Source organism: Mobula hypostoma, chromosome 14 (assembly GCF_963921235.1).
Source record: "Mobula hypostoma chromosome 14, sMobHyp1.1, whole genome shotgun sequence".
Taxonomy (NCBI): domain Eukaryota; kingdom Metazoa; phylum Chordata; class Chondrichthyes; order Myliobatiformes; family Myliobatidae; genus Mobula; species Mobula hypostoma.
In genome coordinates, this window is record NC_086110.1 from 23,014,497 (window position 1) to 23,040,727 (window position 26,231).

General features: G+C 37.6%; 1 protein-coding gene across 1 annotated transcript in view; it reads left to right on the top strand.

Moving 5' to 3' along the window:
• The window catches only part of LOC134356604 (dynein axonemal heavy chain 5-like), a 197,532-nt gene that overhangs the window by 141,186 nt on the left and 30,115 nt on the right, over positions 1 to 26,231 (top strand). Inside the window, exons 59-70 of the mRNA XM_063067562.1 lie at positions 3,365 to 3,541; positions 4,536 to 4,736; positions 5,442 to 5,621; positions 7,225 to 7,362; positions 9,066 to 9,201; positions 11,090 to 11,406; positions 12,062 to 12,217; positions 12,653 to 12,835; positions 18,425 to 18,668; positions 22,111 to 22,225; positions 22,381 to 22,571; positions 25,715 to 25,836. Of these exons, the coding sequence (XP_062923632.1) occupies positions 3,365 to 3,541; positions 4,536 to 4,736; positions 5,442 to 5,621; positions 7,225 to 7,362; positions 9,066 to 9,201; positions 11,090 to 11,406; positions 12,062 to 12,217; positions 12,653 to 12,835; positions 18,425 to 18,668; positions 22,111 to 22,225; positions 22,381 to 22,571; positions 25,715 to 25,836 (2,160 nt within the window). The remainder of the gene's footprint in view (positions 1 to 3,364; positions 3,542 to 4,535; positions 4,737 to 5,441; positions 5,622 to 7,224; positions 7,363 to 9,065; positions 9,202 to 11,089; positions 11,407 to 12,061; positions 12,218 to 12,652; positions 12,836 to 18,424; positions 18,669 to 22,110; positions 22,226 to 22,380; positions 22,572 to 25,714; positions 25,837 to 26,231) is intronic.

Genomic DNA, 26,231 nt, shown 5'->3' on the forward strand with positions numbered 1-26,231 from the left:
GCTTTAGTTTCAGTACGTGTGTGCAATTCTGCAGAATACTGGTAATCCTTTGGTTATATTGCATTATAAGGCAGAACTAATTATTGGATGTAATCACATGGCTAATGTTTGCTGTGGTCTCTGCCCATTTATTCTGCAGTGTTTAATAATATTGTCTGGGAGGAAGGATTATCATAGTTGTCATAAGAAATGGGACTTTCTCTTATTATTTCCCAAAAGCTTCCTTTCTGGAAGATTTAAGTTTTTAATTTCAGAATGATCACTTGCAAAAATTTCATCACTAAATCATTAGGATAAATTTCAGATGTATGTTATGTTTGATGTCCTGTGCTTTCAATATGAATATTAGAATATGCATCTGATAATTGATTGGAACATCCTATGGAAATGTAACTCTGGCCCTGACTTTTTAAATTGCATGAACACATTCTTATATTACAACTTCTTTAAGTATGTTTTAACCCAAGTCCCAGATGCCCAAGTTTTGACGCACACCACGCTCCATTCATGCATCACCCCTATGGTCACTGATCTCCGGTATTGTAGTGTCTCATTTGTAAAATTTCTAAATCTGCAGGGTCGTTTCCAAGTTTGTCAGATAACCTCATCCGGCTATCCTTCATCTCTAGTACTGTTGTCACTAGCTTGCCTCATTCTGCTAATGCCAAGTTTAGCTCCAACCATTTCAGCTGCAAGCTCCAGAATTTCCTCTTTATCCAATCTCTTTCCAGCTTAAAAACCCACATCTATGATCAAGCTCAATATTTTTGAACATTTCCTCCTTTGCCTTGATGTCAGTTTTAACTTACTCGGCTCTTGTGGTGCTGTGTGCTGTTTCAGTTCGTTAATTACTCCTTGCCTCGTGGACATGATGGGGAACGTGGCCTCCTCCTCTAGTGTAATTTTTTTCATGAGTACCAGTTACAGGCGGTCTCCACGTTAAAACAGAGTTCTGTTCCTGAGAACTGTTCATAAACCCAAACTGTTTTTAAGTTGTAAGTGAACAAAAGCAGCATATGAGAGAGGATCACAGAAGCAGCTGTGAAGGGAGATCAAGAAGGTGTGGGAATTGTGGCTGCTAATGAGTGAATCTGCTCAGTGCTCCCAGATTTGCTCGGCTTGACTCAGCCCAATTGCCATGGCTCAGGAGGGGTGGGAAAAGTAAAGGCATGTCGAAATGGCAGAATGTGCCCGCAGCTCTGCAACGGTCAGCAAACCAATCCTGCCTGTCTCCCAAACACTTGTACAGGGTGTCCATTAGACTGGCATTCATAACCTGTAGAGGATCTGTACTATTAAAAACATTAAGGCTAGGTAGAAGTTGAGCTAGCTTGAAGGGAAGAGAAAATAAAGGTTTAAAATGGAAGGAATAATGGGCTGGATTATCTCAGACCTAGAAAGCTGCCTTGACTTGCTGTGCTAATTTCTCACCTGCCCTCTCCTCAAGGGATATCCTGTGAGGTGAAGTAGGCATCAAGTGATAACTGAGCCTTAGGAGATGTACTGGTGCTCCCACTCACCTAACACCTGAGAATCACTATTATAAAGGCACAGCAGTGCCTCTACTTTTTTAGAAGTTTGAGCAGATTTGGCATGACATCTAAAACTTTCACACGCTTCCATATATGTGGTGTGGAGAGTATACTGGTTGCATTCCAACACGGTATGGGAACACCAATGCCCTGGAATGGAAAAAAAACTACAGAAAGTAGTGGATTCTGCCCAGTCCATCATAGATAAAGACCTCCCCACCATTGAGCACATTTACAAGGAGCGCTGCCACAAGAAAGCAGCATCCATCATCAAGGACCTCCACCATCCATGCCATGCTCTCTTCTCACTGCTGCCATCAGGAAGGAAGTACAGGAGCCTTGGGTCCCGCGCCTCCAGGTTCAGGAACAGTAATTCACCCTCAACCATCAGGCTCTTGAACCAGAAGGGATAACTTCACTCACCCTAACACTGAACTGATTCCACAACCTGTGGACTCACTTTCAAAGGCTGTACAACTCATGTTCTTGATATTTTTTGCTTATTTATTTATTATCATTATGTTTTTTTCTCTTTATGTATTTGCACAGTTTGTTGTCTTTTGCACATTAGTTCTTTACTCGTCTTTGTTGTGTGTGGTTTTTCATTGATTCTATTGTGTTTCTTTGTATTTGCTATGAATGCTTACAAGAAAATGAATCTCAGGGCCCTGGATGGTGACGTATATGTACTTTGAGAAAAATTTTACTATAAACTGTGTAACTGATCAGTCCCATGAAAGGCATAAATACTTAGTCAGAATCAGAATCAAATTTCTTATCACTGTCTGTTTGACATGAAATTTGTTGTTTTTCAGCAGCAGCACAGTGCAAATTCACTAATTACAAAATAAATAAATAGTGCAAAATTGTGACTAATGAGAAAATGTTTATGGACCATTCAGAAATCTGATGACAGAAAGGAAGAAGCTGTTCCTGAATTGTTGAGTGTGGATCTTCAGACTCCTGTACTACTGTTCTGGAAGTAATACTAATGAGAATAGGGCATGTCCTGGATCAGCAAGAGTCCTTAATGATGTATGCTGCCTTCCTGAGGGAGACATTGCCTCTTGAAAATGTTCTTGGTGATGAGGAGGGTTGTACCCTTGATGGAGCTGGCTGAATCTATAATCCTCTGCAAGAGGTTTTTTGAAAAATTTTAAGAGAAATCTAATAATTATTCAAATATATTTTAATACATCAAAATTAATTTAGAATCATATTAATTGAAAATCATACTATAAATGCAAAGAAATAATTAAAAGTGTTAAAATCAAGTAACCTAACCCAAGCAGTTTACATTTTCACTCAGGGCTGATGACCCAATTCAATTGAAAGGCTTTGTAGATCATATGTCAGCCCTTCGAGGCACAACTTTCTTCAAACGCTTATGGTAGTTAATGAGAAGTGTGTCAAGATCCCCTGCAGTGCATCATTGTGCCTCTGCTGGGCTTAGTGATGAGTGCAGCATTGATGCAAATTATCAGGGACCTGATCTCCAGTGAAGTTCACACTCCTCCCCTTTCTCCCTGAAATCCCAAACATGCTGAGCTGTGAATGGCTGAATTCTGGCAGTCCCCAGTGTAACCACCTGCCATCAGTGGCTGATTTGTCCCAACGGTTTTCATCTGTTGCTAACAGGAAGGTAAACAAGTCCCTCAACATGCGTTCAGCTACAAAATCCCAGTACAACTTGATTACAAACGTGCAAAAAAATATTTTATGCCTATTTGAAAGGAAGTAGGTGAATGTACATTGGTGGATTGGAAAATTGGAAGGAAATCTGAGATCAGATTCTTTACATTAAATGATTACGCTTTATTCTTGTTTTGTAGGTTCTCAAAGTGGTGACTGTGAAGGCTCAGGCCTCAGAGAGAGTGAAAATGGAAGTACAAAAGGTGAAAGACAGAGCCCAGGTGATTGTGGATGGCATATCTGCAGACAAGGCAATGGCTGAACAAAAACTCGAAGCTGCTAGACCTGCGTTGGAGGAAGCTGAGGCTGCCCTGCAGGTGAATGGGCAGGATCTTGTGTCTGTGACAAGATAGTATGCAGTTCAAATGAATACTTGCAGTCCATTGCTTTCAAATGTTAACATGTAGTTTTGGTCTTTCTGTCTACAAATACATTTTTAAAATGTATTGAGGTTACTGTGAAACCTATATAAACATGCAGTATCTCTTTGAATGGACCTTTATCTTCAAAGATAATAAACAGTCAACTTGGTCGACTGTTAATAAACACTCAAATCCACTCTGTGTTTTAGATATACTTTGCCAGAATGAGACATTTCAATATTTGATCTGCATCCAAATACGTGAGAAGTTGTGTTAAGACACTTTAGAAAAGCCATTTTATATTGGGAATATGGGGCCAGTTTTTTAAAATACAAGATGCAATAAAAAAGATACTCTCTGTTTTGTTGCAAAATATTTAGGTAATATGCATATTAGGAATAAGAGACATGGACCAAGTCACTACTCTGCCTCTACACTTCAGGGGAAACAACTCTTCCTTATAGTTTCTACTCCACAATTCAGGCCACATCCTGGTGAAGCTCTTCTGCACCTTCTCTACACCCTTCCTGCCTTAAGGGTACATGTAACGATTTCAACCAGACAATTTGATTTCAATTTACTCAGTAATTCTTTTCTCAATTTTATTTTCTTACAACTATTTGTTAAAATAAAAAGTATCCAGTTTTTATTAAATGTTCTGTGCCACACTACAGTATAGAATGTCACACCCATGCAATGAATTAATAAGTGATAATTGGACATGATTGAAACCTTTACAGGAGAAAATGAGACAGCCTGTCCATTTTTAGCCTCTAAGTGCCCAGAGCTAAGTGGCAGTGGCAAACACCCAAGATTTGCTCACACGCCTATTCTTATAGACAGTATGTGTAAATGCTCTAGAGAGCGGTGAAATAGGTAGAGTGGGAATCTTATTTTTATTTATTGATGGTAGCTAAACAATTAATCTGTTCCCTCTTAAATACGACAGACAATTAAACCAGGTGACATAACCTTAGTACGAACACTTGGGCGGCCCCCTCATTTGATCATGAGGATAATGGACTGTGTCCTGCTGCTGTTGCAAAGGAAGTTGAACCCAGTAAAACTTGATGTGGAGAGGAACTGCATTATTCCATCATGGCAGGAATCATTGAAGCTTATGGCTGGAAATCCTCTACAAGCATTGCAGGTAAATGTAGAGGAGCGGGGGCAGTTCAGCCATCAATATAGATATACTGTGTAATGCTGGCACTTGTCAACAAATGGCCGTGGTTCCTTTTAAAAATAGATGACTTCACTCAAAAATCAAAAACTTGAGTCTAGCCAAACAAAGTATTTTTTGTTTGTAAATTACTTGTGAGCTTGTTTCTCTTAAAAATACAGTTTAAAGGTTTTCATGGGCTTATTAGTCAGGACGACAAAATAAACCTTTTGTTCATATATAAGAGTATTTTAAAGAATTAGTTAATTCTTCCACCTTTCCTCTCCATCCCCCACCACCCAACTTCCAATCACTTTCATTAAGTTTGAGTAGGTTGCCAAGCAACTAAATAGAAATAGTTAGAATTGGGAAGATGAAATCAGCCTATCTCTCCTCAGCCAGAAGTTAGTCTAGAGATTGCTCTTTGATTCTTTGAGTTAAAGTTATTTGTTTTAAGTATTTTATTGTTTTCACAATGATAATGTAAAAATATCATTATATTCAGTGGCATATGATTCTGAAGTGTCATATTTGTTTAAGTTAACATTCTTGATGACTTCACTGAAAGTTGGTAACAGAAGTATGACAGGACATGCATTTGGTTACAGGAATATACTGGCTCCTAAGGACATTTTCCATAATAGAACATTTCTGTATTATTCTGTATTCAAAATGATTCTTTTGTTTTCACAGCAATTTCCTAAAGATACCATCAATGAGGAGACAGTTGAACTGCTCTGTCCCTACTTTCAAATGCCAGATTATAACATTGATGTGGCCAGACGAGTCTGTGGTAATGTTGCTGGTCTTTGCTCCTGGACCCAAGCCATGGCTTACTTCCATGGGATAAATAAAGAAGTCTTGCCACTTAAGGTTTGTGACACTTTATTGTAGCAGTAGAGTAGAATAAAACATTCACTACAATTGCTAGTTAATCAATAAACTAAGGAGGAATAATTTGTTTTAGCAGTGTGTCTGAGGCCATCCATCATTAATTGTTCTTTTTTTTCAAATCTTTTTATTGTTATTGTTATATACAGGAAAAATAACATGAGTACATCGAAGTAACAACACTTACAATGCCTCAAAAAACATTATCTTAAAGATTGAAAAAAATTTTTGTGATAACAAAAAAAACCTACTGAGCAGAAAAGTAAGAAAAAAAAAGAACCCATTAGGTGTACAACCCCGGAGCCATGCGTCATACAAAAAGCTTCTAAAAATAAACATCAAAGCACCAGCAAGAAAAGAAAATATACTAAAAAAAATTTACAATTAGATCGTGGAAAAATTATATCAATTAACTCAAATGATAATAACGAGCAAATGAGCCCCACCTTTTCTCAAAATCAAATAAAGATTTAAAGGTTCGACTTCTAATTTTCTCCAAACTAAGACATAGCATCACTTGAGAGAACCATTGTTACAAAGTGGGAGCTGATGCATTCTTCCACTTCAACAAAATGGCCCTCCTAGCTATCAATGTAACAAATGCAATAACATGTTGGTCAGACACAGAAATACCATCCATCATTAATTGGATTGAACATTGAGTGATTGGTTTTAATATTCTCATGTTTCAAATTGCTAAAAGCACAATAAGGAAGACTAGTTATCATAGACTAGATCAAACAGGGCAAGCAAGCGAATCAGAATCAGGTTTAATGTCACCAGCATTTGTTGTGAAATGGGTTAACGTTGTGGCTGTAGTACAATGCAATACATAATAAAGGAAAAAACTGAAGTAGAAGATTATGAAATAAACACTGCAAGAATTGAAATGGAAGTATAAATTAAGGTCACTTTAATAGAAAATCATGTATAGCTAAAGAAATAAAGAGGACAGAAACGCTGGCTTAAAAGAAATAGGAAAAAGTTCATTTTAAATTCCCATTCTATTTCAATTATGTCTTAAATCCCGAGTCATCAACATTTTGTGCTTGTGATTGTTAATTTTCAGTAGCAGAGAAACTGCAGAAATATCACATTACTGGAAGTATACTAAGGCTGAAATAGGCAAGATTTGGAGTGGTGGGTTTTGTCCATGCTTATCTCGCAATTACAACTATTTCCCACCATTCTATACATTTCACTAAGATTCAATATTTGCCAAACTAACAGTAAAGTGGCACATCTCGAGCAATAACTTCTGTAAAATTTCAAACCAAGCATTTCCTCGTTGTTGGAATGTTTTGGTTTATGTTCACATAATAGTGAGTGTTTTCAGTATGTGATTATTTCCTTGATTCTGTTATGGATTTATTGAGTATGCTCACAAGTGAATCTCAGGGTTGTACACAGTGACATATACTTTGGTACTTTGGTAATAAATTTGCTTTCAACTTTGAACTTTCAGTAGAACTTTTGATTATGAGTTCTAATATTTAATTCTAATTTGTATTAGAAATTTTAATGTTAAATATTGCACTGTAAGTTTTAGTTGAAATTTATAACACTTTTATTCACTATTTTCAAGGCAAACCTTACTGTACAGGAAAGTCGCTTGGCCATTGCCCTGGAGGATCTGGAGAAGGCTCAGTGTGAGCTTGATGCCAAGCAGGCTGAGCTTGATACAGTGCAGATGGAATATGAACAAGCAATGAGAGAGAAGCAGGTAAATAGGGGAATAGTGATTATTGGACTGAGTTAGTGAATCTCAGGGTTGTATATGGTGACATACAGTATACAGTAGGTATATACTTTGGTAATAAGTTTATTTTGAACTTTATTCTGTGCTGACTCTAGTTTTGGGAATGTGGGTAAGAAATAAGAACTTTGTTGCTAATTTTCATCACCTTACAACATCTCAAAGCACTACAGAGCCAAGTGCTGTCACTGTTCCAATACAGTAGCAGTTAACATGCATACAGCAGAGATCCACAGTGAGTGTGGTCCAGTTTTTAGTGATGTTGGTTTAAGGATAAATATATAATTATAAGCAGACCTTGCTGTAACTTTAGGATTAAACTTGTCTTAGGCACCCTACCACTGGTCAGATAAGCAGTGGATATTGTTATGCAACTAGGGCAAAAATTGTTTTGCTACATCTTTTAATATATTTTACAAACAGGGTTGGATGATAGTGTTTCGTGTAGATTTTGGGTCAGTAACTATTCACTTGTAACTATCTGTAACTACCAAAACCAACAATCATCAAATCTTTCAACATGCATTTTGCCTGCTAAATATAGCTCTTGATAGGATGCTACATAGAGATTAAAGCAACTTCAGTTCTTATAAATGTTAACTCTGCTTCTGTCTCTATAGATGCTGCCTGAGTATCTGAAGCATTTTGTGTTTATGTTTCCAATTGCAAGCATTTACAGAATTTAGCTTTCTCCATTGCAATCATATTCTGCTGCACAAAAACTTGTTTTAACAATAACTGCTCTTATGGGTCAATATTCTGCATCATAACAAGAAAAAGTCAAGTGTCTTTCTTTGCTAGGAATCTTAACCCTGCTTATTCTCACATAGTGAACTTTAATGCACTGACATGACTGTTCAATGCATCATAATTATAAATTAGGTATGCATTTGTAAACATAAGTCTTTTGTCGCTTAGAACATAAGAAATAGAAGCAGGAGTACGCCGTTTGGCCCCATTCAGTAATATCATGGCTGATCCAAATCTGGCCTCAACCCCAACTTCCTGCAATTACTCCATACCTCACTGAGTCCCTGGGGTTCAAATGTCAATGAATTTCCATTTTTTGTACTAGAGAATTCTGAGAGTCACAACCCTGTGGGAGACAAAACTCATTCTCATTTCCACTTAATTCTGAAACTATGCCCATTATTCTGGATTTCATGAGCACAGAAAACATCCTCACAGCACCCATCCTGTCAACCTCCCTTATCTAACCTCCTCTCAGCTCCAGAATCCTTCCCTAATTGTGCCTCAATATCTATGCGAAGTAGTTAACCTTTTAATTTGCTCATGTACTCCTCACTACCATGTCACATAATTAGATTGGGTCAGTAGAAAATCTTTTGCTTAATTTCTGCTGGGAACACATTACACTGACTATTGGGGAAGTTGCCCCTATAATACAGTAGAAGTGCAGTAATTTATTCTTTGAAAATGTCTGTTACACCAGGTTTCTGCACACGTAAAAGAAATTTTAGAATGGAGAAGGTGTTACTAATTTGAAGCTTTACCTAATGAACTGAATTTTCTAATGTTCCCTTGTCTTCACACTTCATTATTTATGTGGATGATATTCACCTGGAATGTGTGAACAAATTAGCCTAACGTGGATAGGAGATTTAATGGTCATTTTAAGTTGTGAATCAATTTCATAATTTGATTTACAGACTTTACTGGAGGATGCAGAACGCTGCCGGCAGAAGATGCAAATGGCTTCAAGTCTGATTGATGGACTGTCAAATGAGAAAGAGCGCTGGACTGAGCAAGGCAAAGAATTTGCTGCTGAGGAGAAAAGACTTGTGGGTAAGCAGTAGCAAAGGAATTGCCTCATGTTTTCTACTTCAGCATTATGAGCTGCTGAATTTATGAAAAATCTGACCAATAAAGTACTTCATAAAGTATCAATGAACAAAATATATTAAAATTCGAAAGCAATTTCCATGTGACAGCTTGAGTTTGTCCAAGATCATGCTGCCAGGGACTGGTACCAGATTCTGTTCACCCTTCACTTCTTTTCTCGTAGGCACATCTGATGAAGTGCCTTTGTTTGAAAACTCTTAGGACACACAGGAGACTGCACATGCTGCCATCTGGAACAAAGAACAACTTTTGGGGAATGCAGAACATCAGAGAGCATTCAAGGTGGCAAAGGGATAGTTAACATTTTGGGTTTATACCCCGCATCTAGTGCAGTGTTTTGACCCAAAACGTGGATAACCCCTTCACCTCCCAACATACTGTCTGGCCTGTTGAGTTTCTCTGTTTTTTGTTTAAATTTCTCGTCCTTGTTTTGGAATCTTTCTGTGGTTTCACCAAACGCTATTTCAGTAGCAGCCTCGAGCACCCCAAGCTCCCAATTTATCCTTCCTCTCTTCAGTTGTCACGACCCATGGTCTGGCATTAAGCTGCTTTTTAAATAATAAGGCTATGATGGTCTTGTTTTACTATCGATAACATGGTTTGGTTTCAAATTATTTTTGATATCACTCATTCATATCATCTTGGGATATCATACTAAAGGGAAAGTGCAATGTAAATGGAAGTTATTGTTTTGGCAATGAGAAGGTAAAATAATCTAATTAACAGTAAATTATAGTGAGAATACTCCATACGTATATACATTAAATCTTCAAAATGGATAAATCTTCAAAAACATTGTTTATTAGGGCCTGCCATCACAAAATTTAATGAGGTCTAAGGTGATGGCTGGCTAATAGTCCTCACACTATGAACCACCTTTCTTTTATAGCAGAAACCTGAAGAAAAATAGGTAGATTATGGGTCTTGGTCATGGGAAGGAGGGGGGTGTGAAACAAATATTAGGAGAGGGATGTCCAGGGTGAGGAGCAGGGCTGTCAGTCAATGCTGGAGGGTTAATCTGGGTCTTGGTGGTTAAGTAAGCGCATCAGGGTAATGAGGTGGGGCTCAAGGTCCTGATGGATTTGGGGACAAACAGTTTGGGCTTGATATCAACTTGGGAGATGTGGGGATCATGACTGGAATATAGTAATAGTCAAGTGAGGCTTGCATGTTCTGTGTGCAGAGGGCATACAGCCAGTCAGAAGGAAAATAACACTTTTTAAAAAATTTATTCATTTATGGGATGTGGGCATCACCTGTTAAGTCAGCATTTATTGCCCATCCCTAGTTGCCCTTGAGAAGGTGGTAATGAACTGTCTTCTTGAACCGCTGCAGTCCCCGAGTCCTACAGTACTGTTAGGGAGGGAATTCCATGATTTTGACCCAGCAACAATGAGAAAACAAGGATATGTTTCCATGTCAGGATGGTGAGTGACTTGGAGGGGGATTTCCAAGTGGTGGTGTTCCCAGGTGTCTACTGTTCTTGTCTTTCTAGATGGTAGTGGCCGCGGGTCTGGAAGATGCTACCTTAGCTACTTTGGTGTGTTGTTGCAGTGCATCTTGTAGATAGTACACACTGCTGCAACTTATGAGACAGTCCTCGCTTCCTTATTAGGTGTTTCTTTTTACTGACATTGTATTGCATTGTCCACATAAACGTTATGATGTACAATTTCTACCCTCTAACCAAGAAATTAGAGAAAAATGATCTATATCTTTTGTTCTTATTATTGCGGGGACAAAACTGAGCAGCCTAGTCTGTAGTGAAATTGAGCTTCCTTGACTCAATGTTTCTCATTCGATGATTTTCCTGCTCTTACGTTTGTTACAGGTAATGTTCTGCTGGCTACAGCTTTTCTGTCCTATTCTGGTCCTTTTAACCAGGAATTCAGGAACCAATTGTTGAACAAATGGCAGCAAGAAATAATATCACGTAACATTCCGTTCACCTCAAATCTAAATGTCTCGGAGATGCTAATTGATGGGGCCACAGTTGGAGAGTGGAACTTACAAGGCCTTCCTAATGATGACCTCTCAATACAAAACGGAATCATTGTTGTAAAGGCAGCTCGCTACCCTCTGTTGATTGATCCTCAGGCTCAAGGGAAGTCCTGGATAAAGAACAAAGAAGCCAAAAATGAACTTCAGGTAATGAGCATGCATGATGGTAATAAAATATAATTCTGCACAATGAGGGCCATGTTGTGAGGTTGAACCACGTAAGCATTAATGTTTTTAATCTTAATTATGATGAACAGTTAAAATAACCAGTTTAGCAGGCTGTAAAGCTACAGCAATACTGACTAAGTCAACAGGTTATGAATGTTTGTGTGTGTATATATATTCATAACCTGTATACAAAGACACAGCTGTCTAAAACCTGTTTTCGCCTTGCTTGTATTTTGTAGATTGATGACGAGGATGTATTTGAGGGAAGGAGGAGAAAGAAATGTAGTAATCTAACTAATCTCTTTGTAATCTAAGTGGTGACCATGGTGGAGTAGGACAGTGTTGGAATATGAACAGAATTCTATAAAACTGCAGCGATGATGAATAAAGAGAGAAAAACAGACAAAATACAGAAAATCTCATTTATTCCATCAAAATCCCTTAAGGGATGGTAGAAAATTGAAAGACGATTTGCAGGTCTGAGTATAGAAGGCAACTAAAAATAGTAAAGGTCTCACATTTTTTATTTAATTTATCTTGTTTAAATGTTTATGTTTCTGGAATATAAAAACTACAAATGGATAAAAAGTTATGCAAAATAGAATGCAATACAAGTTTTCTTCATCCGGTACAGGTAACATCACTGAATCATAAATATTTTAGAAATCATTTGGAGGATTGTCTTTCACTTGGAAGACCATTATTAATTGAAGATGTTGGAGAAGAATTGGACCCAGCACTAGACAACGTGCTGGAAAAAAACTTCATCAAGACTGGCTCTACATATAAGGTAATCAATAATTATTTAAATTAGTGTTTCTTGTGTAGACAGGTAATCCAAATTAAATCAAAATTCGAAGTAAATTTATTATCAAAGTTTGTATACCATATACATCCTTGAGGTTCATCTTCTCGCAGACAGCAACAAAACAAAGAAACACAATAGAATGCACGAGAAACCAGATGCAACAAAGACTGGCAAACACTCAACATGCAAAAGAGGGCAAATCGTGATAAACAAAAATACAGAGAATACCAGCTGCAGAGATAGATAATCCAAATTAAATCAGATGTTTATGTTAGCTTTATAGTTTTTTTTATATATGCTATTCATTTGGAAAATGAATTCTAATATTTATTCTTGGGATATTGGTCTTATGGTCTTATGATATTGGCATCATCAACCAAAATTAGTTTCTCAAATTTCTTGATATTTTTTCTGTAGGTAAAAATAGGAGACAAGGAGATAGAGGTCATTAATGGTTTCAAACTATACATCACCTCAAAATTGGCAAATCCTGCTTATACTCCTGAAGTAAGTGCCTGCACTTCAGTTATTGACTTCACTGTCACCATTAAAGGTCTGGAGGAACAACTTTTGGGACGAACCATTCTCACTGAGAAGCAGGTAATGAAATTCCTTCAGTTAATAAATTACAGTAAATGTGCATATAATCAAGAGTATTTACAAAATGATCAAACATTATTTTCATAAATCAAAGATTTACAATTTCTCATTAAGTGTAGACACAAGAATGCAAGAAAATAAGAGTCATTGGCTACCTGGTCCCTCAGGCCTGCCCTGCCTTTCAATATGATCATGGCTTATCTGGCTCAAGCCTCAATTTCTCTTCTACATCCTTAATTCCTCAATCTTTCAGAAACTTATGTACCTGTTCTATAAATGCCTACAATAATCTAGCCTACAAAATGCTCTTGGGATAGATGATTCCAAAGATTTGCCAGTCTCTAATGGATGAAACTTCTGTGCATCTTACTTTAAACAACTGATCCTTTTTCAGTTACATTCCCTTGTTCAAGACTTACCCACTGTATCACTATACCTACAAAACTTCTCAGTGCTTACCGGTTATGTCCACAAACAATCTCATATGTTTCAATAAGATCATTCTTCATTTTTTCTAAATACCAAAAAACCAGAAGGATATGTTTAGCCATTCATCACAGGACAGCCCTATTCTAGGAGTTATTCTAGTAGTTTGCCCAGTGAATCTCATCTGGGCTGTCTCCAATGCTGGTACATTCTTTCTTAACTGAAAGGACCAAATATCTATAAGTCCTCCAGGTCTCCTCTCAAAAAGCCTGTATAATTGTAACAATTTATTTTTAACTTCAGCCACATCCCTCCCAACAATAAAAGTCAAAATGCCATTTACCTGCTTCATTTTTTGCTGCACCTGCAAGATCTGCAAGATTATTTTTTGTGATTCATGCACAAAAACAATTAACTTTACTCCATTCTTTTTGTAATCGTTCTTCATTTAGAAAATAGTCTGCCTCGAGGTTCCTTTTACCAAGGTGTGTGACCTCATGTTTTGCCAAGTTCTTTTCCCATTTACACTAACTACATATCTTCATCACAACATGCCCTCCTACCTATCAGCAGATCTGAATACCTTATATTTTGCCCCCTTCTCAAAGTCATTAATATAGATAGTAAATAATTCAGTGCCAAGAACAGTTAAGGCAGTTCACTGGTTATGTCTTTTCAGGGTGAAAAGGATATAATTATTCTGATTTTCCTTTCATAATTGAACTCACCCTGAAATTTGAGAAGGAGAAGCTAAAGTCAGATGTATCGGTATTACAGTGGAGTAAAGGGAATTACAAAGGCATGAGAGAGAAGTTGGCTAGAATTAAATGGAAATGAACACTGGCAGGGATGACAGCAGAGGAGCAATGGCTGGAATTTCAGGAAGCAATTCAAAGGCACAGGATATATACATCCGAAAGAGGAAGAAGTATTCTAATGGAAAGATGACACAACCATGGCTAACAAGGGAAGTCAAAGCGAATATAAAAGCCAAAGAGAGGGTATATAATCGTGCAAAAATTAGTGGGAAGTTAGAGGATTTGGAAGCTTTTAAAAACCAACAAAAGTCAACTAAAAAAAATCATTAGGAAGGAAAAGATGGAATATAAAAGTAAGCTAGCCAGTAATAATAAAGAGAATACTATAAGTTTCTTCAGATGTAAAAGAGAAGCAAGAATGGATATCAGATCACTGGAAAATGATGCTGGAGAGGTAGTAATGGGGACAACGAAATAGCTGATGAACTGAATAAGTATTTTGCATACTTATTGGAAGACACTAGCAGTATGGTGGAATTTCCATGTGTCAAGGGGTATGAAGTGTGTGAAGTTACCATAACTAGAGAAAAGGTTCTTGGGAAACTGAAGGGTCTGAAAGTAGATAAGTCACCTGGACCACATGGTGTACACACGAGGGTTTTGAAAGAGGTGGCTGAAGAGATTGTACAGGCATTAGTAATGATCTTTCAAGAATCACTAGATTCTAGAATGGTTCCGGAAGACTGGAAAATTGCAAATGTCACTCCACTCTTCAAGAAAGGAGAGAGGCAGAAGAAAGGAAATTATAGGCCGGTTAGTCTGACCTCAGTGGTTGGGAAGCTGTTGGAGTCATTTATTAAGGACGTGTCAGGGTACTTGGAGGCACATAATAAAATAGGCCATAGTCAGCATGAAGCATGGTTTCCTCAAGGGAAAATCTTGCCTGAGAAATCTGTTGGAATTCTTTGAAGAAGTAACAAGCAGGATAGACAAAGAAGAATTGGTTGATGTTGTGTAATTGGATTTTCAGAAGGCCTTTGACAAGATACCACACGTGAGACTACTTAACAAGCTATGACCCATGGTACTACAGGAAAGATTCTAGCATGGATAAAGCAGTCGATGATTGGCAGAAGGCAAAGAGAATAAAGAAGAACTTTTTCTGAATGGCTGCCAGTGACTAGTGGTGTTCCACAAGGGCCTGTGTCGGGACTGATTCTTTTTACGTTATATGTCAATGATTTGGATGATGGAATTGTTGGCTTTGTTGCAAAGTTTGCAGACAATATAAAGATAGATGGAGGGGCAGGTAGTTTTGAGGAAGTAGAGAGGCTACAGAAGGACTTGGCCAGATTAGGAGAATGGGCAAAGAAACAGCAAATGGAATACAGTGTCAGGAAGTGTTGGATCATGCACGTTGGTAGAAGAAATGAAAGGGTCGACTATTTTCTAAATGGAGAGAAAATACAAAAAAACTGAGGTGCAAAGGGACTTGGGATTCCTAGTGTAGGATTTCCTTAAGGTTAATTTGGAGGTTGAGTCAGTGGTGAGGAAGGCAAATGCAATGTTAGCATTCATTTTAAGAGGACTAGAATATTAAAGCAAGGGTGTAATGTTGAGACGTTATGAAACACGGATGAGGCCTCACTTGGTCTATTGTAAGCAGATTTAGTCCTCTAATCTTAGAAAGGATGTGCTGAAACTGGAGGGGGTTCAAAAGAGATTCATGAAAATGATTCCAGGATTGAATGGCTTGTCATATGAAGAGTGTCTGTTGGCTCTGGGCCTGTATTCACTAGAATTCAGAAGAATGAGGAGTGACCTTATTGAAACTTATCGAATAGTGAAAGGCCTTGATAGAAAGGATGTGGAGAGGATGTTTCCTATGGTGGGAGAGTCTAAGACCAGAGGACACAGCCTCAGAATAGAGGGGCATCCTTTTAGAATGGAGATGAGGTGGAATTTCTTTAGCCAGAGAGTGGTGAATCTGTGGAATTCTTTGCCACAGGCAGCTGTGTAGGCCAAGTCTTTATGTATATTTAAGGCAGAAGTCAATAGGTTCTTGATTGGTCAGGGCATGAAGGGATATGTGGTGAAGGCAGGATGTTGGGGCTGAAAGAAAAATTGGATCAGCCATGATGAAATGGCGGAGCAGACTCGATGGGACAAATGGCCTAATTCTGCTACTATACCTTATTGTCTTATGATCTTCTAAAATTATATTAACTTAGTTTGATTGCATAAAGATTCTCTAAATAATTTGCTGTTTCTTTCTTGATTACAGACTCCAAAATCTTCCAATAACAGATGTTAAGCTAACTGAGAAATAGTTTCCCACTTTTTGTCTCATTCCCTTCTTGAGCAAAGGAGTCACATTTGTAGTTTTCCAATCCACTCATGCCCTCCTGGAATTCAGAGCATTTTAGAAAACCTTCAACAAGTACTTCTATCATCTTTGGAGCAACTGACTAAAATGCTTAGATGCGATCCATTGATTGTTCTGTAACATATTGCTTTGCAAGACTATCTCTAATGCAGCTTGCACATTTCTCTTTCCTGCCAGTTTGATTATTCCAATCACAAATTAAAAACATTCATCATTAGTGCAGTTTACTTCTTTTATTTCCATCATATTTTTCTCATTTTATGTTTTGTCCCACCATGGCATAACGCTCTGGGAGCCCATGGACTATTCCAGACTGTGTCTTCTTTCCACTGGTATTGCTTATTTCTATCCAAAATGAAACTATAATATAATTCACCACTGTACTGATAATCTTCCTGGATCAACATTGCTTTCCACCCTTTTTTCCTTCTTGCTTTCTCATTTACAACAACAAATAATCTGGAATATTGAATTCCCAGTCCTGATCACCCTGCAACCACATTCCTATAATAACTATTAAATCAAACTCGTTTATTTTAATTTATGCTACAAATGTGTGCATTTTCCTCCTGCACCGCTTTTCAATTTTGCCCAAGCCTGCTCATAACCCCTCAATATAATCTCTTTCCTAGTCCCATCTACACTGTTAGTGTCTTACACTTCCATTCCAAGTTCTTCACCAACACAGAAGAAATGTCTTTGGGACTCTTTGCCTTTGCTGCAGAAAACAGTGCCTGTTCTCTAACTATGTTTGGCTGCTACATTTCACTTTTCTCCCCACACCTAAATGGTTTCCACTCCCATGTGCTATAGTCAATTTGTACATCCTGGCTGAAGTCCCCACTATAGTCCAAACATGGAGCAAGTACCTCATACCATTAGTATAGGGTAAAGGAATCTGCACTCGGGATCACTATACCTGCCTCTTAAATAGTCACGCCAGCCTGCCCCTGAACCCTGGTCAATTTTGAGGTAATTGATTCAATATGGCTCCTGGAATACCGTGTCCTGGTAACGCTTCTCCTTCTCTGATAAGGTACAGTGTCTGGAGCTGGGATTCCAGCTCAGTGAGCTTGAGCTGATGTTGCTTGAGCAGCTAAGACTTGCTGCAGAGACATGGTCCCCTTGTACACAGTGGGGTTCTCTTTTACTTGTATGTTGCACCCACAACATTTAACCAGCACTGCCTTTTCTATTCTTTTAAATAAAAGGATTGGATTTTTTTTTAAATTATGCGTTCCTTAACAATACTAATATCCCTAAATTTAAATCTCTTGACCAATCAGAAGGCACTTGGAAAATACCTACCAATCACCTACCTGCTGTAGTGTGACATCACACTCAGGCACAGACAGCCAGGAGACTACAATTGCAGGAATCTGGAGCAATAAACAATCTGCTGGAACCTCCTGATTTCTTCCAGCAGACTGTTTGTTTCTGATGGCGAGGAATAGACTATGATTGCTCTCACAGACTCCCACACTTTTACACTCACTCAGCCTCTCAACCTCCCGTTCTTTTAAAAAGCCTTGACTCTCGATCATACGCTCTTTCACACTCACTTATCCTCTCAGTTTCCCACTCTCTTCTACTCTCCATAACTATACAATACATTCAGAGATTACGAGTAAATGTTTCATTTTCCCTGTACTTCCTTTGCTAGACTACCATGGAGAGAAAGACTACCCTTGCACAAATGGGTCACAGAATATTTGAAAACAAATGGCAAATCACATTCTACCCAAGTATATGCTACTTAGAAATTATATGTATTTAAATGCCATCGTATCAAGGCAAATCTGTTTGTCTACACAATAAATTCAAGAACAGGTACTGCCCCTCAACCATCAGGCTCTTGAATAAAAGGAGATAACTACACTCACTGGTCCCATCATTGAAATGCTCCTACAACCAATAATACATGTACAGTTCTCAACCAAATGTGATATTTCTTTTAATACAAAAGTGGAGCATATTCTGTGATTGTAAATAATTCAATCCACAATTCTTTTTCTCAAGGAACTAGAGAGGGAGAGAACAAACTTGGTGGAGGATGTGACTGCAAATAAAAGGAAGATGAAGGAGTTGGAAGACAACCTCCTTTATCGCTTAACAACCACCCAGGGCTCCTTGGTGGATGATGAAAGCCTGATCACTGTGCTCCGAAACACCAAACAGACAGCTGAAGAGGTGACAGAGAAGCTGAAGACAGCAGCTGAGACAGAAATGCAGATAAACAGTGCCAGAGAGGAGTACAGGCCAGGTGGGTCAGTGTGTTCTGTGGAATCTAATGCATCAATCCACCACTGTATAAATATCAATATTGTTTTAATGGGCCTGGGTAGCCTCCAACCTGATGGGATGAATATTGATTTCTCCTTCTGATTAAAAAAAAAATTCCCTTCCTTTCCTTTCCCATCTTCTTCTATTCCCCACTCTGGCCTCTTACCTCACCTGCCTATCACCTCCTCCTGGGTCCCCTCCTCCTTCCCTTTCTCCTGTGGTCCATTTCCCTATCGGATCCTTTTCTCTTCAGCCCATTCTCTTTCCTACCCACCTGACTTCACCTATCACCTTCTAGTTATTCTCCTTCCTCTCCCCCTTCCTCTTTATTCTGTTTACTTCCCTCTTCCTTCCCAGTCGTGAAGAAGGGTCTCAGCCAGAAACATTGACTGTTTGTTCATTTCCATAAATGCTGCCTGACCTGCTGAATTCCACCGGCATTTGTGTATGTGGCTTTTTTCTTCCAGCATCTGCAGAATTTCTTGTATTTTTTAAAATTCAATTTTCAAATTTAATTACATAGAATAATATCTACTCTCCCCCTCCCCTTAACCCTTCCCCCCCATAACATACCCCAACCTAAAAAAAAAGGGAGGAAAAAACAGAAAAGAAAGAAAGAAAGACTACCTGGATATTGGAAGGTCTCCACATGCTCCACGGGATTCAAAATAAATTTAATCTATGTATTTGTTTCTTTCCCAAGAGGACCAACATCTTTATCATCAGAGCACCTATATATACAATCCTATCTTTTGTAAATAAGGGTGCCAAATACTCAAAAATGTATCATATTTATTCCTTAAATTATAAGTAATTTTTTCAAGTGGAATACAGCTAAAAATTTTGTTATTCCAACGATCCATACTTAAATATGAATCTGATTTCCAAGTAACTGCAATAGCCTTTTTGGCTACTGCCAATGCAATTTTTATAAATTCTTTCTGATATTTATTCAATTTAAGTTTCAATTTTATCCCTTCAATGTCACCTAAAAAAATAATATTGGGTTATGTGGAAGTTGTGCTCCAATAATTTGTTCCAATAAAACTCTTAAATTTATCCAAAAAGGTTGAATTTTGAAACAAGACCAAATAGAAAGTGAAAAAGTACCAATTTCTTGATTACACTGAAAACATTGATCAGAGAAGTTTGGGTTTACTCTATTTATTTTTTGCGGTGTAATATATAATTGATGTAAAAAATTATATTGTACTAATCTGAGTCGAACATTTATTGTATTTGTAATACTGTCAAGACATAGCCTTGACCAACTTGTTTCATCAATATTAATATTCAAATCTGTTTCCCATTTTTGCCTTGACTTATGGATTCCTTATTTAAGTGTCTGTTTTTGAATCAGATTATACATAAAAGTAGTAAATTTTTTAATTTTTCCTTTTTGAATTAAAGTTTCAATTTCATTAGGTTTCGGCAATAACATTGTTTGACCCAGTTTATCTCTTAAGCAAGCCCTTAATTGAAAATAACAAAAAAGTGTTATTTGATATTTTATATTTATTCTTTAATTGTTCAAATGACATCAATATACCTCCTTCATAACAGTCTCCTATACATCTAATCCCTTTTTGATACCAATTATATAAAAATTGATTATCCATTGTAAAAGGAATGTCTATTTTGAATCGGAGGTCTCCTTGCTAATAAAGATTTCCTTATTTCATCATCAACGTTTATCTTATTCCATAAATAAATCAAATGTTTTAATATAGGAGATTCTTTCTTTTCCCGTATCCATTTAGATTCCCATTTATATATAAAATCTTCGGGTGTATTTTCTCCTATCTTATCTAATTCTATTCTATTCTAATCCATTGCCGATTTTTCTTCGTCAAAAAAAGATGCAATAAATCTAAGTTGATTTGCTTTATAAAAATTCTTAAAATTTGGAAGTTGTAACCTTCTTAAGTCAAATTTCCATGTCAATTTTTCCAATGATATTCTTAACAGCTTACCTTTCCCAAGAAATTTCCTCACACATTTATTTAACTCTTGAAAAAAATTCTGCAGCAAGTGTATTGGTAGTGTTTGAAATAGATACTGTAATCTAGGAAGTATATTCATTTCTTGTATTTATGATTAACTATTTTTCCTGCAGTTTTGTTTAGATGTTGGTGCTTTTCTTTGTCACATTTTCATGGACTTGGGCTCTGCACATCGGCTTTCTAAACAAGTTTGTTTGAACTTAGTGCTCATCACTGCTTGTTTTTACTTCCAATATTGTTTGTAATGAAAAATCACTAACAAAAAATTTAAGATTGCTGGAACACTGAGCAAGTCAAGCAGCATCAGTGAGGAATCAAAAGGAGTCGGTGTTTTGTGTTGAACACTCTTCACCAGAATAGGAAATGTGAGAAGACAAGTGTGTTTCACCTTACCTCCCTCTCTTCTATTGCTGACGTACCCTCTGTTCTTTCCACCTCCCCTATCTGCAAATTAAATCAAACGTTTTCTCATCTTTACAGATTTGGTGGAAGTCCATGACTCAAAATGTCAACTCTGATTCTTTCCCCACAGATTCTGCTTGACCTACTGAACATTTCCAGTATTCTCTGTTTTTGTTTCAGATTTCCAGCATCTGCAGTTTTTTTTGCTCTAAATAAATTGCCAACCTCTCAATGTATCAGCTTATGAATAATGTATCCATTTAATATAAGGAAGGAACATGCATTTCTGGAGACATCAACCCATAAGGCCAAGTGAAGGAAAGCTCCCAGCCTGATTAAATTAAAAGTCAATGATCTTTCAGCTGTGCAGTTTCCTAACATGAAGCTGTAAAATTAGAAGAGCTACACTATAATAAAATTGACTTAATGATGATGTTGGAATGGGAAGTTCCAACCCAGTCTTTGAATATATATATTGAACTCAAAGTAGGGCAGATATTCAAACCTATTGAATATTGAAAATCCCAGTAGAGTGGATGGAGAAGCTGTTTCCAATGGTGTGAGAGACTAGGACCAGAGGGCACAGCCTTAGAATAGAAGAACATCCTTTTAGACCAGATAAGAAGAAGAATTTATTTAACCAGAGGGTGGTGAATCTGTGGAATTCATTACGATACTGGCTGTGGGGGCCAAGTCATTGTGTGTATTTTAAAAGGAGGTTGAAAAATTCTTGATTAGTAAGGACATTAAAGGTTGAGCGGAAAATGCAGTAGAGAGATATATTAAATCAGTTGAGATTGAATGGCAGAGCAGACTCAATATGCTGAATGGTCCTTTTTTTTACATAATATTTCTGGCCACATTGTTCTTTACAAAAGAGGAATTCTCTTTTAAGGAAATAAATAATGGGCTTTAGTGGGCAGTCTAATAAGCATTTAGATCTGAATTTAATTTTGCATTGCTGTAAGTTGCCATTGTACAGAGTAAATTATGAAATATTGCTTTATTTTCATACAGTTGCTACAAGAGGCAGTATTCTTTATTTCCTGGTTGTTGAGATGAGCATGGTGAATGTGATGTATCAAACTTCTCTGAGGCAATTCCTTGGGATCTTCGACCTATCATTAGTCAGGTTGGTAACAGTTGTCTGTAATTGGATTCAGCATTGTAGTTAATTTCCTCTATTTGCTTGTCCCACCAATTTTCACTGATTTTTATATTAAGTCTATGTATGTTGTATTTAATATAGATTTTTATTTCATTTCTGTCCTAAACAAATTCCACCAGATCTATCAGAAGTCCATTCACCAGCAAGAGAGTACTGAGCATCATTGATTATATGACATACGAAATCTATGCATATACAGCTCGTGGACTGTATGAACAACACAAATTCCTTTTCACACTGCTGCTCACGTTGAAAATTGACATGCAGCGCCACAAGGTTAAGCATGAAGAATTTTTCATTCTCATTAAAGGTAATTCATCTGCAGTGAATTTATAACTTTAAATAAAAATTGCCAAAATGCTTTTGTGACTACTAAATTGTAGAGCACAGAGTTTAGTTGTGGTCTCGGCCACATAATTAATTTCTAAGGAGAGTGTCTACTGTGTTGTATCTTGCCATATTTTTGTCCAAAACCAAAATACAGTCGATGTCGTAAATTCGAAATCAAACAGAAATTGCTCACATTACGAGCAAGATGAAAGGAAACCAGGCACTGTGAAGGTGAGGCACAAAACTGGAATGGCTGATGATCCAAAATGATTGAATTCTCTAAGAGCTGAAAGCTGTGCTATGCCTTGATTTAAAATGAGATAGTGTTCCTTGACCTTGGGTTGAGCTGCACTGGAATGGCACAAGAGGTCAATGATCATGTGGGTTGGAGTGAGATAGAGATTTAAAATGATAAGCAACTGAAATTGCTGGATCACGTTCGCATACTGACCAGCAACGTCCTGCAAAGCAATCGCCCAATTGTGTCCCCATGACCAATATAGTGGCAGGATGCTGAAGCAGGGACCCAATTGCAGTCCAAATACTGTGCACACTGTGATATTTACTGAGTAGCAAATCCCAAGGGGCAACAAAGTCAGCATCAAAGTTCAGGCAGAGATCAAAAATTCCAGAGAAATCCAAAAACCAGAATCAGGAAACAGGCAGAGTTGATATTCAGACAGACAAGAGATCAGATATGAATGCTGGAAGGCTCAGGAAAACTCACTGGCACAATCTGGCAACAAACAGGTGAAAACACAGGACTAAAATACACTGAACAATAAACAGAGAGGCAGATGACAGGTGGAGCATGATAAGACACAAGTGGCCGCAAAACGGGTAATAATGAAAAACAGGTGAGAGCCGAGATCAGGCGACTGAAGTTGGCAGATGTTCGAGTGTTGGACGTTGTGAGTAGGAGAGCAGGAGTTGATTGTGGAGCTCACTGGAAAATGGCAGGGAGAGAGAACATCAAGGAAAGAGCCAAGCTGTTGAAGGAAGTTTTTGGCAAGAGTGGAAGTGAACTAGAGATGGAGGTTGGCGGGAAAGAGGAAAGGAATGGAAAGAGGAAGAAAAGAAAGCAGAGGTACGGGATATCAAACTCTGAGGAGTCAGTAGATGATCAAAACAGGACAGCAAAGCAATGGAAAGAAGATGAGATTAAAGCAATTATAAAACTAAGCTAAGCTGGAGCGTCTTGGTGATTGGAACCCGATTCGTTTGATGAAGATGCTCAACAAAATTATAGGCGAGATTAAAAGAACAAAGATTTTACGAAATGGATTGCTATTAGTGATTTGTCGGGATAGTGCTCAGCAAGGCAAAGTGATAAGATTAAGTAAAGTAGATGGCAAAGAAGTATAATGCTCAATACCCAACACCCAACAATAGAAAGTGGACTAGAGGAGTTATTTCGGGGATATCAACAAAAGTTACTATGGATGAGATTAAACAGAACATAAAAGGAGCAAAAATTATTGAGGCCAAACGTTTGCAAGTTACAAGAAACGGGAAAAAGTGTGATAGTTTATCAGTAATGATTAACTTTGATGAAGAGAGATTGCTGACTAACGTTTACTTAGGGTATATGTGTTATGCGGTTAGAATATATATACCACTGCCTTTAAGGTGCTATAAATGTCAGAATTCGGGCACATTGCGGCAGTCTGCAGAGGAAAGCAAAGATGTGGGAGATGCGCTGGAGAACATGAATATGGGAAATGTGAAGCGGGAGCTAGGCTGAAATGCTGCAAATGTGGCGAGGAACAAAACGCAGCTTATCAAGGGTGCATTTATAGCAAGAAGGCAGCTGAGATACAACATGTAAAAGTAACTCAAGGAATCAGTTATGCAGAGGCAGTGAAAGAATTGGCTGAGAAAAAGGCTGTCAAGCAAACAAATACAAGGAATAATAAACTGGTGAATTGTGAGGGCTATAATATGAAAAATAAGAATACACTATTAATGAGTAGAAAGGATTTCATACTTTTTATGGTGGATGCAATTAATTTTTCAGTGCAAACAAACAAAAGAACTGAAAAAATTAAAATTATAGTCAAGCCTGCAGAAAAGTATCTGGGTATTAAAGGGATTAGGTAGGAAGAAGTCAAAGAAACACTGAATGGAGGATCCAACAGTTCACAGGCAGGGGAGATGGAATCTTAATGCAGTATATTTATCGCAAATGGTCAAGAATTTAAGAAATATGTTTCAGAACTTAAGGAAAATCCTCAGATTTTATGGTTGAAGCCCAGGGTAAATGTGCAGAACTCCAACAACAAATAGAAGTACCCAACAAGAACAACTGTGAGTTGGAAAAGAGATTGGAAAATGGAGGAAATTATTACAAGGATACAAAAGGAAAAGGAATTTGTTGCAAAGTGAATTATCTGCATTCAGATTACAAAATGAAAACATGGAAGCAAATGAAGAAGATCTCCGAGGTTTCAGTAAACAACTGCAGGCTACGATCCAAGAAAAGGAAAACCTGGAAAAGCAGATAGACTTGGAAAAACAACAATTTTAAAAGTATAACGTGCGATAATTACTATTCTTTAACAAGACGATTTTAGTCTTACAAGTGATGTAGATGAAATCAATGTAATTGAGGTACTGCAACTACATGAAAACGTGACAAAATTAGGGAAGAATAGCTGTTTGCAGCATTATCTAATTAAGCAGTCACGAGGAATTGCAACTACAGAGTGATGCTAATAGAGAACTGCAGGCTGAACTAGATTGTCTAAAGTAGAGAACTCCAGCATATATTTGGTTGGAACACCACAAGTCTAGCAGGTGGCGGTAATGCACTGAAAAACTGTTTGCCAACCACCATAAAACAAAAAAGAAGAAGAAGAAGAATAGGTGAGAACCAGAGTACTCAGTAATACAGGGGCTGGAGTAGAGCAGGAGCGGGGACAGGAGCACATGGGGCATGAAACCAAACAAGAGCACATGGCAATACAAAAATACAGAATGATGGCTGGGGGAAAACACACAGAAAGACAGAGTTCAATTGGAGGTACTGACATATAGTTACTTCACTGACGCTCTGATAAATTTATGATGATTTTGATTGTGGACTCCATGTAATATAATATATGTCCTTCTATGTAATTTTAGGTGGTGCCGCTCTGGACTTCAAAACCTGTCCCCAGAAACCTGCCAAATGGATACTTGATATGACTTGGCTTAATCTAGTTGAACTTAGTAAACTCCATCAATTCAGAGATATCCTTGTCCAGGTAATGTACAAGGTAATCAGTTTGAGTGCCACTGAATGCATCATTATATATTGAGTAAAATACATCTATTATTAAGCTTTGGCTGCATAATTAGGCAAATGTTGAAGTATGATATGCAATGTGTGTAAAATCTTCTGATGTGATTGACTGAGCAGATATTCAATTAAATCTTCAATCATAGCTGCATCTCCTAACTTTAATTTTTAGAGGCTAAATTGGAAAATGCAACAAAATGGGTGCTGGCTTTGTAACGTGATTAATTTGCACCTATTCAACCAAGTGCAGAACGTGCATGAAATTTGTTAGGCCTGCTTGTTATCATAATTACAGCATCCAACCACTTCTACCTATGCAGTTGACTGTGTTGCAACATCATCCAAGTGCAAGGTATAAAC